The following is a 16,664-nucleotide window of genomic DNA, read 5'->3' as shown; positions in this document are numbered from 1 at the left end:
CAATTATGCTTACCTCTTCATATCCTGTAAAATAAACTACTCAACTTATGCAGAGTCTACTGCGTCCTTTGACGCGCTTGACCGCACATTGAAGGCCAAGGCTGAAACTTCAGCATCTGAGACCTCCACACTCGCCAAGTCTTCATGGTGCTGAGGAAAACCAAAAATGCAGGGAATCCAGAGGGCTGGGCTGTGCAATGTGCTTCCCTGCTCTGCTCGCTGGCTTCCTACCCTTTGAAGCCCTACAATGCAACAGCGGTCATGGAGGAAAATGCAGTAAGCAGACAAGTAGAAGGGGGCATTTAGGAGTAACTCAGCATCCGATCAGGTGATTTGGAGAGCAGCTAAGCTGAAACCATCACACTTAACCCAGCAGCTCTGTTTTTGTTGTTGCCCTGCCCCCGCGATGCGGAGAGGGTATATATTAACCCTATGGATTACTTTCACTTAAGCAGTTCTCCTCCAGACATTTATGTGCAAAAGGGAAATACATAATCATTGCTGTTAAAAGGAGCACCACTAAGTTAAAAATCTGATGAAATGAAGAGACTGAATAGTGCTAGAAATGACCCATCTCTCAGTAATTTGGTCATGAAGGAATATTTCACTTGGATTTTATTTGGCTCACCAGAGTGATCTGAACGCTTGGATCCTTCTCCTTTCAGTCAGAAAGAAGTTTTTCTGAAGTCAGAAAGAATTCACTTTTTTCTTACTAGCTTTTTTTTTTTTTTTTTTTTTTGATTGCCAACTTAGTAGGGACTCCAGCTTGTATCCATTAGGGTTTTTATATATTTATTGATCCTCAGGTGAAAAATGCTTGGTATGTGCACTGGAAATGGCTTAACATATCCTGCTCTATTTCAATATGAGCAAGCTACCAAAGAATTTTGGTTAGAGCCATTCTGCAAAAATGCTCTAATCCACACCACAATGTCTTTTTGACACATTAAAACTTGCTAATTGAACCTTGGCATACCTGGAGGGATTTACAAAGCCATTAAAAAAAAAACAAAAAACAAAAAAAAAACCCACTAAACCAAAATGGAAACCTCATACAACTTGATCCAGGCCCTCTTAAAAATTTCTCCGAATATAATGAAAAGTGTCTTATATGGCAGTGGTAGAAAAAAAGCCAGAGGGAAGAGATGGAAAGGTATCGTTTAGCTGGAAGAATTCTGTTGCTTGTTTAATAGACAATAAGTTTCAATGTGGCCGCTCATCAGAACGTAAGCCTGAGTTTGCTTGCGGTCTCATCTGTTATCTCAAAAACTTGAACAACTTTCAAGAGAGAGATGTCTTGTCACACTGATTCTTACCTTTTTTTATTTTAATGGAAGCACGCTGGCTGGCTGAATGGGTAATTCTGACCAAAATTTTGTATAATTAAAAAACCCGCAACATAATAAAAGCTGTGGCTTCACTAGAAAGTATACAGATGTCACTTCAGAAGTGCTGGAAGCTGATGACAAAGCTTTATGATTTTCAGTGTATTGCCATTTATCTAATCTTTATTATATGTTTACTGGGAACTGCTTCCTTAATTAGCGCTTTCTCCGAGTGTTATATCCTTTTGGCAGAAGAAGTTACACTGTCTTCCTCTTTCAGGTCCCCTGCAATGGCTGGCGGATTGTTTGCCATTGAACGCGATTTCTTCTTTGAACTGGGTCTCTATGATCCAGGGCTTCAAATCTGGGGTGGTGAAAATTTTGAAATTTCTTACAAGGTAACACCAAAAATTGAAAACTAACTCAGTTTAGTAGATCTTTTTCTGTAAATACTTCTGTTTGGGGTTCAGACAGACCTACCTCTAATTTGCACCACCTCTGCCTCATGAAGCCCAGTAGGTTTTGTGGGGAGGAGATGTTGTGGCAGAGATGTTTGTCCTTAGTGTTTCCTTTGTGGGCTTTGGGACAGAAGCATTCAGAGAAGTGGTCTAATGCTAAGACCCAAATGCTGAGTAATCTAGTTGTTAATGGTTTGGGATCACACAGCCCTCTAAACATCTTATCTGAAACCAGATGGGCAAATCTGATGAAGGGGAACTGAGTGTTCTCATGATGAGTATAGTAAAATGTTGTTTCTAATGGAAGTGATTGTAGAGAACAAGTAGCATTCAGTTTATGCATAGATGTCTGTGAAGTATGTAACGATGCAACGAAAAGTAATCTGCCCTGGTTTCCTCCTCCCTACCATTTTTATAGGTGAAAAATGATCTCATATGCTTTTCAAAATTTCAAGAACTTCTTTACAAGAGAAGTCTTCATAATCAAAACACTAACTGCATAATTCATAATCACTGCAGAAGATTTTATTTTCACTCCTAGGCATATGCATGCTCTTCAGTTAGTAGGAAACGTAAGACAGTAATCATGAGCTTCTTGTAGCTTCGGTATTCATAATGACACAAGTGGCAGACAGCAGGAATCTGTCCCAATTAACAAACAAAAGTGGAGGTATCTAGTATCCTCAACAGCAATCTGTAAAATCAAAGCTGAATTTTACTAAAAGTACATTCAGAGCTCCCCTAGCTACTCTTTCTATTAATGATTTTGAGGAAAGCTCTGAGTGCACTTGCTCAGCTGTAAATCCATATGCAAAAGTTAGTTATTGAGGATGTTACACATACAGGGTCTTTATCCTTCTGATTTTCCACCTTGCTCAGAGCTAAATCATGATTGAAATTACATACAGTAGTTTTGTAATTGAGGTGCTGATTATGTAGAGACCTCCAAATTAGTTTCATGTAGATCACAACCAATCTTCAGAAGAAGTAAATAACATTTATCAGACTTACATGCCGACTCCTAGGTAGCAAGTGTAATGGTCTTACATTATCTGAGGGGTTTTTTGGCTGAACTTAAGAAAATTAATATGATAATGCAATGAAGGAAGTAAACTATTGTGCCTATCTTTTCTAATACTGTTAAGTCTTATTTTTAATCTGGAATGCTGACTGATTTGGAGCATCCCCAAAGTCAGCTTGAATTTGGATTTGATGCTACGTTTCAAACTTGTCAAAACTATAAGCAAATAAATTCAGATTTAGATATGTTTTCTTTTCCCCATAAATGGATTATCTAAAGATGTGTGGGAGGGAGGGAGTTTAAGAATGGTAATACATTTTACCCATTTTTTATTTTCAGTTAAAGAAAAATCTATTTGTACTTGGAACCATGAGTTACCAAAGACATCCTTATCTCTTACTAGTCTTTATGAAGAAAAACATAGGTGCAATGGGCATCTGACTGAAACCCATCTTAGTGATAGTATGTGAATTACTTGAATAAAATCAAAATGTTATTAATTCTGTCATAATAAAAATTACTCAGTTCCAGATTTTATGCAGTCATTCATTACTGTTGTTTTAAAATAGCAATGGAACGAGATGGCAAACTTATTTAAAAGCTTTTTTAGAAAGTGATTTAGTTGAATAATTTCATGGCTGAGTTGAAGATGTACTCAATACAGCCTTTCATTTCAGAGACCTGTTATGTTTATGCTTACATCTGAAGAAAAAATATTTAAATATATCTCACAGTTGGTATAGTAAGAAAAGTAGGTGACATTTCTTTCATAATTTGTTATCTATTTGTCTGTCTTAAATTCCTGTGCATATATATTAATATCAACACCTTTACTTTATCTTGTAGATCTGGCAATGTGGAGGAAAACTGTTGTTCGTTCCCTGTTCTCGTGTTGGACACATCTATCGTCTCCAGGGTTGGCAAGGAAATCCACCTCCTGTGTATGTGGGATCTTCTCCTACATTAAAGGTACCATTTTACTGCAACCTTGAAGGTGTTTTTTGATTTTAGATAACAACAGTTTTACATAAATCTTCCTAAATTATCACTAGCTATTTAAACTGCACTTTGTCCAAAACTATTTCGTGTCTAAAGCCGAGATGATCGTCCCCATGGGAGGGAAATCTTTGTGCCAGACTGTTGGGGGTTAGGCCGCTCCGGCAACCAAACCCTACATAGTCGCTCACTCACCCTCCCCCACCCCCAGGGATGAGGGAGAGAATTAAAGGAGAAACAGGAGACCCATGGGTTGAGATAAGAACAATTTAATACAGATGATTTAATGCACAGTGTAGATGCTCACCACCCCCTCGTATGCGAAGCCCGTCTCGTCCCGAAGCTGCAATCCTGGACAAACGCGAGGCCCCAAAATAGAGAGGGGGAGAGAGAGAGAGTACTCTGAGAGTGGGAGTACTGGAAGAGGGGGTGGGGAGGCAATAGAGCAAAAGCTCAGAAGTGGCAAAAGAGCAAAAGCGCAAAAAGCCCTTCCTTCCAGCTGTCCCTCACCTTTATACTGGGCATGACGCTGCATGATATGGAATACTAATTGGCCGGTTTGGCCTCAGTCTTAAGTTCCACCACAAATCACAGGGGGAATCGTGGCCCCCTTGTCCCGGCTGTGCTCCTCCCTTATCCCGCCATGCATCTGCACTCCGGCCAGAACACGGCACACTGAAAAGTCCTTGGAGTCTCACTTCCAACCACAAACATCAACTTGCTATCAACATTCTTCTCAGAGCAAGCCTCTGAGTAAAACCAAAACACGGAGCTCTTCTCGCTGCTAAAAAGAAGAGCTAACTCCGTCCCAGCTAAAACCAGGGCACAAACCCACTGTTATTAATGAGTACAGATTCCTAGAACCCATCTTCTTGCTCCACCTCTCCTCATCTTTGAGGTAGAAATCACGTTTCCTATTACTTACTCTCAGCACCCCAAGCCTTTGCTTCGCTGTGCCCAGCTGAAGTATGAACAACTCTAGTCATGCTCCTGGAGATGATGGTCATGGGTTTGAACTCTTCCTTTGGCTTGATAGGATGTGATCCTAGGCTGAGTTAGCGAATGCTGAAACCTAGCATCTCTCAGACCTTTGTGTCTGCATTTGTTAATTAAGAAGCAGTGAATGACGCCTGGGAAAATGGCATTGTCTGCACTTCATCATAAAGGTTGGTAACTCCTCAGGCACCTTGCAGGTTCAGAAGTTTTGCTCAAGCTGTGATAGTAAAAGTAAACATCACCTCAAGAAGAGAGCGAGCCAGCTGTCTATATCTGAATCAAGAAAAACTATTCCATACTACCAGCAGGAAGAGAGATCAACCCTCCGGTTAAGGTTTCCTATTGCCTAGTTTAAGCTTTCTCTTGTGTGGTGTTTTGGCATTGGTAAATCCCGCTCCCACAGACCCAGTTCTTTGTAAATTCCAATCCCAGAGCCATCTTCCTAGACGTTACCTGTGACAATTACTATAGGATTACAGAGTATGGCTTGAGCCAAGGTAGCAGTTGGTTCTGTTGAAAAGGGAGTGCCCTAGCCTAGCTTACTGGTAGAAAATTAACCTGGCACCTCAAAAAAACCCCAAAAAGTCCTTTGTTAGTAATATGAATTGATTAACATTTTGATCAAACAAGCAGTTAAGACGAGTACAAGGGAGGGTAGGGGGCAACAAGCTTAGCTGGGAGAAGAGAGAGAGCAATGGGAGACAGGATAGCAACTGGTATCTCCATTGCTCAGTGCAGGTAAGATGTTTGTTTGCCTTGTCTGAAATTACAAAAACCCTTTCACTCTTCTGAAAAGCGGATCCAAAATACTTACTGCATACTAAATACAACAAAACACTGCTGAGCGTTATTAAATATTAAGTTGCTTCTCCGTACAAGGCAGGATGCAGAAATAGCTTTCCAACTCTTTGGGCACCCTCCTATCCCCATAGTAAATGTGCTTTTTTTTAGCTTTGTTCAGTTTATGCTGGATGTGAATTAAAGTAAGACTCACAATAATTTGTGCCTTTAGTCAGATCTATTAAGACTGGTTTAAAACCAGGTCATTAATGCTAGAAGAATTGTACAAAGTGAGGTGTACATCCAGAACATGAACAGGTAATATAGAGATAAGAGCCATCAAAGAAACTGAGAAGAATGATGTGAGGGAGAGGCTTGTTCACCAGGCGAGCAATCCATTTTTCCCCCTTCTCCAAACAGCAATAAACTACTTCGCTTAAGAAGATAAAATCTCCTTGGTGTGTCATAGCTGACCCATTTAAGACTTAATTCTGACCTGTTTAATAATTTTTTCACCCTTAGCAGACTTAGTTTATTTTCAAATAAACATTCTCTAAACTTACAAAAAGACTTTGTGCTCTCATTAAGCAAGCCAATTTATTTTGCTTGCTTCAGTCCTAAACTGTCATTTGAAAATAATACGCATGTGTCTTGTATAATCTGCTGAAAGTAACAAATTATTACTGCTGTATAATGGTTTCATGCTGTCGCTTTTTAAGAGGAGAAATCCTTTAATTTCTGGAATTAACATGCAGTTACATTTGACCCATTGTGTGTGCTTTGAAGTAGCAGCAATGTCCTTGTTCTTCACAGAACTATGTCAGAGTTGTAGAAGTGTGGTGGGATGAATACAAAGATTATTTTTATGCCAGTCGTCCAGAGACTAAAGCACTACCCTACGGAGATATATCTGAGCTGAAAAAATTCCGTGAAGATCACAACTGCAAAAGTTTTAAGTGGTTTATGGAAGAAATAGCATATGATATAACTTCATATTATCCACTACCACCTAAAAACGTGGACTGGGGAGAGGTAAGTACAGCACATAAACTGTATTTATTTTAGGAGGTGTTTTTTTTTTAAATTGGGAATGCCAAAGGAAGTGATTGTTACTTGACATCAATCTGAGAACAGGCTCTTTGTTTACTGCTATACTGAGGTATATGATACTAGACAGAGTTATAGAGAAATAACCCTAGGAAAAAAAAATATATATACTTCAAGAGGTGTGATTTTTTTATTTAACTCCATAGTTCCTTGAAGAATCATTTTACCTCTAGCCCTGTCTTCAGTTATGTCTAAAGCTCTTTTTTACATAATTGGAATTTAAGGGTTTTTTTAAAAGAAAAAATGTGAATCCTTTGTGTATAGGAGTATTGGCGAAGATTAATAGGTGAAAATCTTTTTCTGTGAAGACCTGGAGAATAGATCATGAAATCCAGGTGAAGCACGTTCTGCCTGCGTTTGCTAGCCTGGGATGTACTCATACGGTTACAGCCTCAGTAGATCCCAATCTGTATGTAATAATTGGATATGATTCCTTAACAGTCATTTCCAGCATTAGAGTATTTGAGTATCACTTTGCTAAATTAAGAACATGGTTACAAATTCAGCATTTTCACATGGTTGACAGAAAGAGACACCTTGTCACCAGGCCAGTGCAGGGCACCTCACTGGATCCTGCCTGTTTTGTTCTGGCATTTAGGCCACATCTTGAGGATCTCTTACTGTAGGTCTCCTGGCTGCTTTCAATTTTTTTTTTCTTTTTTCCCTTTTCAGTCGGTTCCAGCCTTGCCCTGTGTCTTATATTAATTTCGCTTTTGCAGATTGTGGAGGCAAAATCAGAAAATCATCTTGCTAGCAGTGGAGGACTCCTGTGTCCCACCAAATTTAACAGCCTTCTTTCCCGAGATATGATGGACCCATTTTTCTGACTTCACAAGAGCATTAGAAAGTACAGATCTAAGCTGTTTCCTATGGCCAAGAAAGTGTCATCTCTAATTTCTCTGAGGAATTAGTGATACAGAGCATGTACGTGGTGGAAGGAGGTACAAATAGTTTTGTATCTGAGGGACCAGGTGAACAATGCCAGCTTTATTCCTTACCTAAAAGCTAGCACAAAGCATCAGTTACTACATTATCCTTAGACCTCCTTTTGAATCTACATAAAGGGTTAGGAAGGCACATTATATATCACTACGCACTGAGGTGAAGGTATCTGAAGAGAATAAAATAATAACGGACACCTTGCGGGAAATCATCCCTGATAAAAGCGAGTGGCTCTGGTGAAGCAACAGGAGAGTCTGAAGTTCAGAGACTTCTCTGAAGTTTTCTTCAACTCTTCTTCACTGACTGCTAGTTGTCCCACATCTGAGAAATTTTTCGCGCCCTCTACTTGTAACACCACGCTAATTGCATTTCCAAACTATCAGGAATGGAGGTGTGGGATTCATCTTCCCTAGCACTCTCTCTGCAAGTCAGGTCTAAGCTTAGTCCTCCAGACTTTCTTCTACTGTCATGAAGAAGAAAGAGGCTCTGGCAAAGAAAATCTCTCTGGAAATAATGGTATTGTGTCATAAAGTCCTTGTAAAGCTATTTGCTGGTGCTTTGGAGAAGGGAATGGGATAATCAGCAGTTGAGGCACACTTTCTGACAGGTCTTTTTTTCTTTATCCCTATGCCTATGCCTGCCCCTCATCAATTTTATCTCTTTTTTTTCCTGTGTAAATGCTGCTGCAGAAGGTACATCTGAGCAGCCAGGTCAGCGGGCTGTGCCTGGCTGCAGTTCACGATGGCTGTGCATAACTTCTCTGCATCCCATTTCTCTCATTCACAAGATGAGAGCAACTTAGCTGAGCTCCTGCTTTTTTTACGAAGACCTGGGAGACTGAACATGCTTTGATAGGAGATTGAATAAATTAAAATACTTGAAAGTCCTACATTTCGGTGTCATTAATTTGGAACTGAGCTTTGCAACTCTGGCTTTATCAGTGTGCTCTTAACTCAGGTAAGAGCCCTCAAATTAGTATAGGCAGATGGAACCTCCATCTCCCAGAACGGTTAACATAAGTATTTAAATTTCATAAGCAGCTTTGTCTCATATCTCTCTGGCAGATGCCTGTTTCTGGTTTAAAAGATAAGTGGGAATTTTCTGAACTCGTTCACACTTAATTCTTTCCTTGAGGCTATCTTAAAGTGCGAAACCTCTTTTCCAGATTAGAGGCTTTGAAACTGCTTACTGCATCGATAGCATGGGGCACACCAATGGCGGCTTCGTTGAGCTTGGGCCGTGCCACAGAATGGGAGGAAACCAGGTAAGGAGCTTGAAGGCAATTCTGAAGGAGAATTGCTTGCTGTGGATGGTAAAAGGCTGGTTTTGTGTTACACCTGTACATAAAATCACTTAGGTGCCAGCTACAAAGTAGGGAGTTAGGGATTCTCCGTAAGCTTACCGACATTGCTAAAATACAGGAATCTGAAAATAGCATTTCTGACACAAACGGTAGAATATTGAAGACAAATTCACAATCTCTTCTTCAGTGACGCGGGTACATGAGGTGGCAAGAACTGTTTTAAAGGAACCATGTCACTGCATTAGATCAACTGCAGCTCTTAGCATTGCTGATTCATCATTTATCTTCATTTAATAATTAATCCTTCAGGAAACAAACCCTTACTCGCTTTGGCTCAATTATTTCACAAAGTTGTTTTGCTCTAATGAAAGTATAAAATGCTTTTGTTCAGTAACTCATCTTCCACCACAGGAGACAAGAAATTGAATACAAATTTGTCTCTGCTTCGTTTACAAATTAATTGGCAGAACATGATTACTAATAGATGGTTGCAATCCAAGCTGCTATCGTGTTGGACCTGTATCTTCATAAACGTACCCACGCTACCAAACAAACATCCTGTTCTGCCTTTACATCTCCTTTTTCAGTTGGAAAAATTTTCAGCATTTAAAACCCTTATTTATGCTGATGTAGACTTGAATCAGGCAAGTTTTGTCACAGCAGTCATGAAATCGTGTGCAGGATGATGCTTTTAAAAATCGTATTTGGGTTAGCTCTCAGTAGCCCCTGGAAATCTCCTTTATTTTGACATGTAATGAAAAAGTTTCTAAACTACTTTTTCTGTATATCATAACTCCAAAACGCTGTAGCTTCTTAAGAAGTAGCTAGAATAATCTTTTAGTATCTGGATACATGAGTTTGATATCCTCCATGGGTAAACTGCCAAAGTTTTACTGTCTTCACATGAAATGACTCTCCAGGACCAAGAACTTGCTACCAGACCTTTACAAAGATGGTGGATTGTTTGGCCATCAAATTTTATGAAGACTTTTAATCAAACACTTTCAGAAGTCTCCCAAATAGAGATGCTTTATTTTTGTTATTTTTGTCTTGCTAGGTAAGTTTCTTGGCCTTCGAAATCCTATGGGAAAGTTTTCCATGAAATTGAGTGTTGTGATAGTAAAAGTGTGTTACATCATGTAAAATAAAGAACCCTCCTGAAAGACAGGTGTAATAACACCAGAGAATGTTTTGAATGGTGTGATTTGGTTGGTATTTTCAGTGTTTCTAAAATACTCGTCATTTTGAGTCAGCTGTTAAAAAGGTGGCTTTTTTTTTTCCGTTAGCTTTTCCGAATCAATGAAGCTAATCAACTCATGCAGTACGATCAGTGCTTAACTAAAGGACCAGATGGATCCAAAATTATGATTACACACTGTAATCAGAATGAGTACAAGGACTGGCAATACTTCAAGGTAAGCAACAGATATATAACAGAAAAGAAATTATAATTTACATCCTGGTTTTTTGCACCTTTTTTTGATTCTTTTGTGTATATCTGAAAATAAAGATCTATGACAAGGTTAACTGAACTTAACTTAGAGTGAGTTGTTAATTGCATATTCTTGGAAATCCATGCTTGCTGAGAAAACTTCCTCTAGGGAAAGATGCTTTTGGTAGGGGATCTAGTTGCTGTCTTCCGTAGCAAAGTCTTTAAGGACAATCTCATGAGGCTACATGTGCTGCCACAGGTATGTTAGGAGTTAGCACTTGTCTCGGAGGAGGCAAAGAGGATGTCCACTACCAGTGACAGAATTTCTAAAAGCTTTTTGTGCCATCGCCCTCTCTGCTCATATGCTTTCTATCAAGAAAGTTTCTTTATCTAATGGACACTATGAGAAGATTACTTAAATGCTGAGGTGTATTTAGCAGCTAGGGTCGATATTATAGCTAATTTGGGGAGGTGTAAATTGAAGTGCTGCTCTGTTTAAAGACAGAAGATCTTTTTAAGCCTACATAGGAACAGGTAAACTCTGCCTTTTTGTGTTGTCTTTGCCTTCTTCAGTATTTCTTTTTCCTGTTCATTAGCTGCTGTCTAATAACATGCTCTGTTGTGAATTCTGGGTGTGGTGCCATTATGTTGCTATTGCAAAATCCACGCATTTTTAATAAAGACTTGGAATGTTGGCTGATATACATGCAAAGGCTTCTACAGTCTATTTAGTCATTACATCTGTAAGTCCTCTATTAATTCTAGCTTTGAAAGCGTTATTTTAAAAAATATCTAAAGTTATATTTGTGTTTGTCTCTTAAAAAATGAGACTGAATAGTCTAAGGGTGACGTTATCCTTGGATATAGCTCCACATAACTCGTTTCTGTGTCTAAGAAATTGTTCTGTGCCGATTTTTCTCCTATGTTGCTTTTTCTTCAGTCTAACATATTGCATATTAATTAATTCATTAGCTGGTTATCTGGATTGTGTTTATGCGAAAGTTGTAGGCACTGCTGAGTGCAGCGAAATCTGTTATCCTTTAAGCCACTCCACTTTTTCTGATATTTGCATAGAGCAAGGAAATGTCGAGCACTGTAATGCCGTTTCCACCCGGCTTCCTTGTGCCTTATAGACAGACAAAATTCTAAAAATCAGTAAGCAGTGTTTCAGTGCCTGCCCACTTCTGCTTTAATGTTGGAATAATATGTAGCACTTGCTAACTCTCCAGCCATTCTAGTGTGTCCCAGCATGTTACTTGGCTCTTCACGAAGCATTTCTTTTACGCAAGAAGATCCGTTTCCTCCACAGTGGTACCAAGTTGTGTAATTGTTTGGTTATTACCGCAAGTTATAAGGAAGCCCAGTAGGCATGGTCTGGGCTGTAGAACAAAACACTGACTGGCTTCCAGAAGGACGAAAAAAAGGGGGAGTGAGAGCAAAAGGACCACCAAGGGTGTGTAACCAAGCAGATACTAGAAATTTGGCACTCTGCTCTGCAGTGCAGAGGGTATGACTGTTTCTTCTAATGAGGAGAGCGTAAAGAATGAAATGCTTATGAACTGCTGAAAAATGTTGTGGCGTCCTGTAAATGAAAGCTGCCAGGAGATTTTTATCTGGTTGGTTGGTTGTTTCTGGAATGAACATTTGTGTGCCAGCTTGGTGAGCGTAACATCTGTGCTGCTTGAGCGTTGAGCTGTAGCAGGGCTTCAGTGCCCATGGGCGAACATCCAGAATAGGGCTGGTGGTGGCCTGCTTATTGCTGTTGTTCAGGCGTCTCTTTACCTCTCCAAGGAGAGGACCCCCATGTCTGGCCACACAGCAGGAGCAGGAATGGAGCTGAACCAGCGTTCGGACATGCACATGTGTGTGGGAGTGACGGGGTGATGGAGCAGGACCCTGTGCCAGGCGGAGCGTGTCTTCTCGTGGGCGCTGGGTGCACGGGGCAGGACTGCGGAGCCCCAGACTGGACACAGTGCTGCGGGTCTGCTTCTGCTCTGTCACTCTCCACACTAGATGTAGCTGGTCAGCGAGTCAGGGCTGCATCTGGTGCGCGGGGTGAGCAAGTGGGAGAGAAGCCACGGGCTGCTTTGCAAACGCCTGAGACTCAGGCATGGCAGCACGGGGGGCGTGGAAGGAGCAAAACGTGCGAGTCTCAGCCTGAATGTGCTGGGCACAATAGGTCTGCAATTACTTAGGCAGCCTCCTGTTGCTCCAGAGGCCAGACTTGCTCTCATACCCTCTTCTCTTCCTTCTGCCAGTCAAATAGAGAGCAAAGTTACTGCTTTTGTTTTTTCCCCAGAGTGGTTAACGTTGGTGTTGGGCAGTTGTTTCACATGAGGGCTAACCAAAGGAGGATCTGCCCAGTGAAGTCAGTTTTCATCTGTCCAGTGAGTTAGCTGTCCTTGAGAGTTAATCTTTTGTTTTGGTTACAGGATGAATGAAAAGGGTGGAAGCATTTTAGACATGGTTTTGCTCATTTTCTTAGCAGTTTGTTGCCTGAGAGAAATGGGAGGTGTCTCAAGTGGACCTACACGAATCAAATGTTTCATAATGTGAAGGCTGTGAAAGTCTAGGTTTAAAAAACAGTAAAATGAGTACAGAACTGATCTGTTCTGGGACCCTGAAACCTGGTTTTGTAAATAGCTATATCACAGTTGTGAAGAAAATGTAAAAAAAAAAACAAAAAACAAACAAACCAAAAAAACCCCACCCATGTTCCTGATTGTTTTGTTTTCCAGAATCTGCACAGATTTACTCACATTCCATCAGGGAAGTGCTTGGATCGCTCCGAAGTCCTCCATCAAGTTTTCGTTTCAGAGTGTGACTCTAGTAAAGCAACACAAAAATGGGAAATGAACAACATCCTTAGTGTGTAGACAGACAAAACCTACCTACTGACACATTAATTTGTACAGGACTGAAAATAGCCTGAAAACTGCTGCAATTATTAACTTTGTACAGCTGCGAGCCTCCTGGCTTGGATGAAGGACATAGACGAACTGTGATTATTACAATAACATTATCATCTGCAGTTAATGTTTACAAAACTGCTTTACCTTAAACTCTGTAGATGTTTACATCTTTTTGTTTTAAGATGTTGGTAAATTAATGTGCTGTTAGCTATGTTTCATAGGAATATAGCTAAAAGCGTCGTCGTCTTCTTTGGGATTACACTCAGGGGTCTGAAGGCAGTTTTTTTACACACACTTGAAAAGGTTGGAGTAACCAGATTTTCATAGAACTTGGTGATTATCAACCTGTTGTATATGTTTATTTAATTTTACATCTTACTAAGCACTGCCACAGGTTATTAGCCAGGGTGGCCTTCTCTCACAGTCATGCTGCTTTTTTGGAAGGTGAATTTCAGCATATTTAGTGCCTCTTTCATTTCTCTCTTTCACAAGAAAAGCATTTGTTGGAAATTATACAATCGATTTTTTGGAGCTGTCGCTAGGGGTAGGTACCAACTGTACCACCCTGTGTAATTATTTTGTTAATTGAAGACAAATTTCTGTTGCCAGTTTGGCTGCTCTACTTCGACTGGACGCTGCGTACGGTGCAAGGAAGAGCTTAGCGTCGAGTTTAGCACTAATGTGGTACATTTTGGTGAAAGTACCCTCGCAGTTCCGGTTACAACTTTATGAGCAGTAACTTGCTTGTTTAAACCATGCCTTACATAGAAATAATTTTAAAAAACAAATTTAAAAAAGAAAATAAAGCTGCATAATTATGTAAAACTTAGAAAGAATCCAATGCCTCATTTATCTTGTTATTTTAAATGGCAATCACTTAGAGGTGGACTAAAACTTTTAATGAGGAAAAAACATCCAGCTCCTCAACACATCTGCGTAATTCTTTACAAGGACGTCTGTCAACTAATTTGGATGCCAGATTTAGATTTGAAAAGAGAAATGGAAATCCTGAAACCACGTATACCCATACTAATTTTCTTCTTGTTTTTGCCATTGGAGACTTTTCCTGAGGGATTACAAACACAAAATACAACCGCTTGGTGCTATAGTGTACAGACTAGATACATGAAGAACAAGTTTCTAAAAACATTCTGGAAAGGAGTTTATGTAAACTCCCTTAGGAGTATAAATACTGACTCAGAATGAACAGAGGTGTGGAGGAGAAATGACTTATCCTCACTTCCGTATTCCGGATTTTGTGACTGTTAAATGTTGACATCAGTGTACTGATTTCCTAAGAGTTATGCCTCTAACATGTCACACTATTAAATATGACTAAATACTTCCCTGAAATCTAGAATAGCGTTGCATGCAGCTTCCATTGGTGTTAACAAGGGTTATGTATCATGTTTGGTGACAGAGTTTGATCTTTATAGGGCTGTCTGCACTGATCTATTAGTTTGGGATCTTTCCTAGTTTCTTTAAGCTTCTCATCTATCCTTTCAGAGCTATGAAAAACAGAAAATAAAGGAGGGAGAAACTGGAAAAAAAGGAAAATAAGGGTGTGTGCTGGTACTTGTTCCTTGTGTGTATGAAAACTGACTCTGTTTTTGTGTGTTGGGTAGATTAATTTAATCATATGACTATGCATAAGAGAAAGAATGGTGGCACATAAATTGTGCAGGTGTGCATTTTAAATGGGTATTTTGTGCAATTCATTGAAAGCTGATGCTGTATGTGAACATGAATCTTTTTGTGAGACTGAAACCTTACAAAACATGAGATCATAAGAAGCTGTTGCTGTAATGACTTTTTCCTACTATAGCTGGCTTGGAAAAAAATAATTCCCATATTCTTGCTTTGTAAGTTGATGATAATATCACTATGCATTTCTACATATTTTATAAATTTGATTTATGCAGATTTTGATACACTGTATGTTTCTGTAGAAATTGTATAAATCTTAAAAAAAATTTATTAGGGATAAATCTGGGAAACCTATGTATATCTTACTTATGGGTTGCGTGTTTTTTAGGTGAAGTAAATAAAATATTTGAATTTTTGGGTTTACTACACTTTTACAGAGTAAAAATGGATTATTATCTTTATAGAAACCCCATATCTTAAAATCTAGACAACTTCAATATTAAAAACTTACAAATATTAAAAGTGATTTATTTTACTTTTTATCTAGGTACCTTTTGTCACATCTGTGGGACTCAGGTTTTTTTCCAGTGAAATGAAAAATGAAATTCCCACTGCGAGTTGCCACATGGACACATTTGGATTTTTCTGTCGCCTGCTCTGGTCTAATTAGGTAGATTTAATATGCTCATAGAAAATGGAAATTAGAATTATATCTAAAGTAGAACCAAAGGTCAGGACAAGTTGGTAGTGTTTTGACTCTGTTTTATCTTAGTCCATTTATATTTCCACCAACAAACCTGTTTCAATCAATTTTTTTTTTTTTTCCTCAGAAAGTTTCTTAGCAAAAGAGTATGCAATTAAATCAGGACACAGAAGGCACAAGTTCTGACATAAGAGCAATCCTAAATGCTGAAATCTACAGCACTTTTTTACAGATGGAATTCTTGTTTCCCAGACACGTTTGTCAGTGCACTTCTGTGTATTCAGATTTGGAAAGGCTCCTTTGGCAAAACCTTGGGGTATAGCAGCAGCTGGTTCATGTAGGGAATGCCCTCTTACATATGGAAACAGGGACTGATAGGAAGGAGGGGACATCTTTCTTCATTAGCAGAAATCCTAGCACCAGGAGAACCATCAGCACCCTTTGAGCAGTACCAAAGATGCTGTTCCCATTGATGGCATCCTAGAATCAATTCGTTCTCTTTCCCTAATGCCAGTCCATCTCCTACTATCTGCTTCTTCCATACCATCTGCCTCCAAATTCAGAGTCCCTAAAGCCAAAAGTTTAACAACTTACTACTCTGAAACTAGCCCAAGAAGCCTGAGATCTGTTACACTATGCCAGGGATGTAAAAATTTCATGCTTATACGTGTGATCCGTGAGACTTTTCACAAGAAAAGAAAAAACATATTGCTGCCTACAAAACCACAAAAGATACTTTGGTAGATTTTGCTGTATGTCAAGCACAATTTTCCCTTTAGGTTAAAAAAGATCAAATTGTGAAAGATCCATGGAGGTGTAGGAATAAGGAGGGGAATTTCAAAACATGTAGAAGAAATTATCTACACCATTGAACACAAACTGGGTTTTTTTGTAAAAGCATTGTTTGTTCCCTCCTAGTGACCTTAGATCCATCGACTGTAGTAGGTGAAAAGAAACAACTCAGGAAAAACAAATTAGCAGTGTTTCTGTTTCTGGTTGTTGTTCTCCGTGCTATAAAAGGCATGGGAATACTAGGTCTTGC

At 39.4% G+C, this 16,664-nt stretch overlaps 1 protein-coding gene across 2 annotated transcripts in view; it reads left to right on the top strand.

Moving 5' to 3' along the window:
* The window catches only part of GALNT7 (polypeptide N-acetylgalactosaminyltransferase 7), a 79,130-nt gene extending 65,894 nt beyond the window's left edge, over nucleotides 1-13,236 (top strand). For both annotated transcript variants that reach the window (XM_086611912.1, XM_086611913.1), the window contains exons 7-12: nucleotides 1,606-1,723; nucleotides 3,651-3,773; nucleotides 6,390-6,608; nucleotides 8,791-8,889; nucleotides 10,215-10,343; nucleotides 13,099-13,236. In XM_086611912.1, coding sequence (XP_086468038.1) covers nucleotides 1,606-1,723; nucleotides 3,651-3,773; nucleotides 6,390-6,608; nucleotides 8,791-8,889; nucleotides 10,215-10,343; nucleotides 13,099-13,236 — 826 coding nt within the window. The remainder of the gene's footprint in view (nucleotides 1-1,605; nucleotides 1,724-3,650; nucleotides 3,774-6,389; nucleotides 6,609-8,790; nucleotides 8,890-10,214; nucleotides 10,344-13,098) is intronic.
* Nucleotides 13,237-16,664: the final 3,428 nt, after the last annotated feature.

This window comes from Tauraco erythrolophus, chromosome 5 (genome assembly GCF_009769465.1).
Source record: "Tauraco erythrolophus isolate bTauEry1 chromosome 5, bTauEry1.pri, whole genome shotgun sequence".
Taxonomy (NCBI): domain Eukaryota; kingdom Metazoa; phylum Chordata; class Aves; order Musophagiformes; family Musophagidae; genus Tauraco; species Tauraco erythrolophus.
Note: the sequence above shows the minus strand (reverse complement) of the source record. Positions and strands in the feature narration are given on the sequence as shown.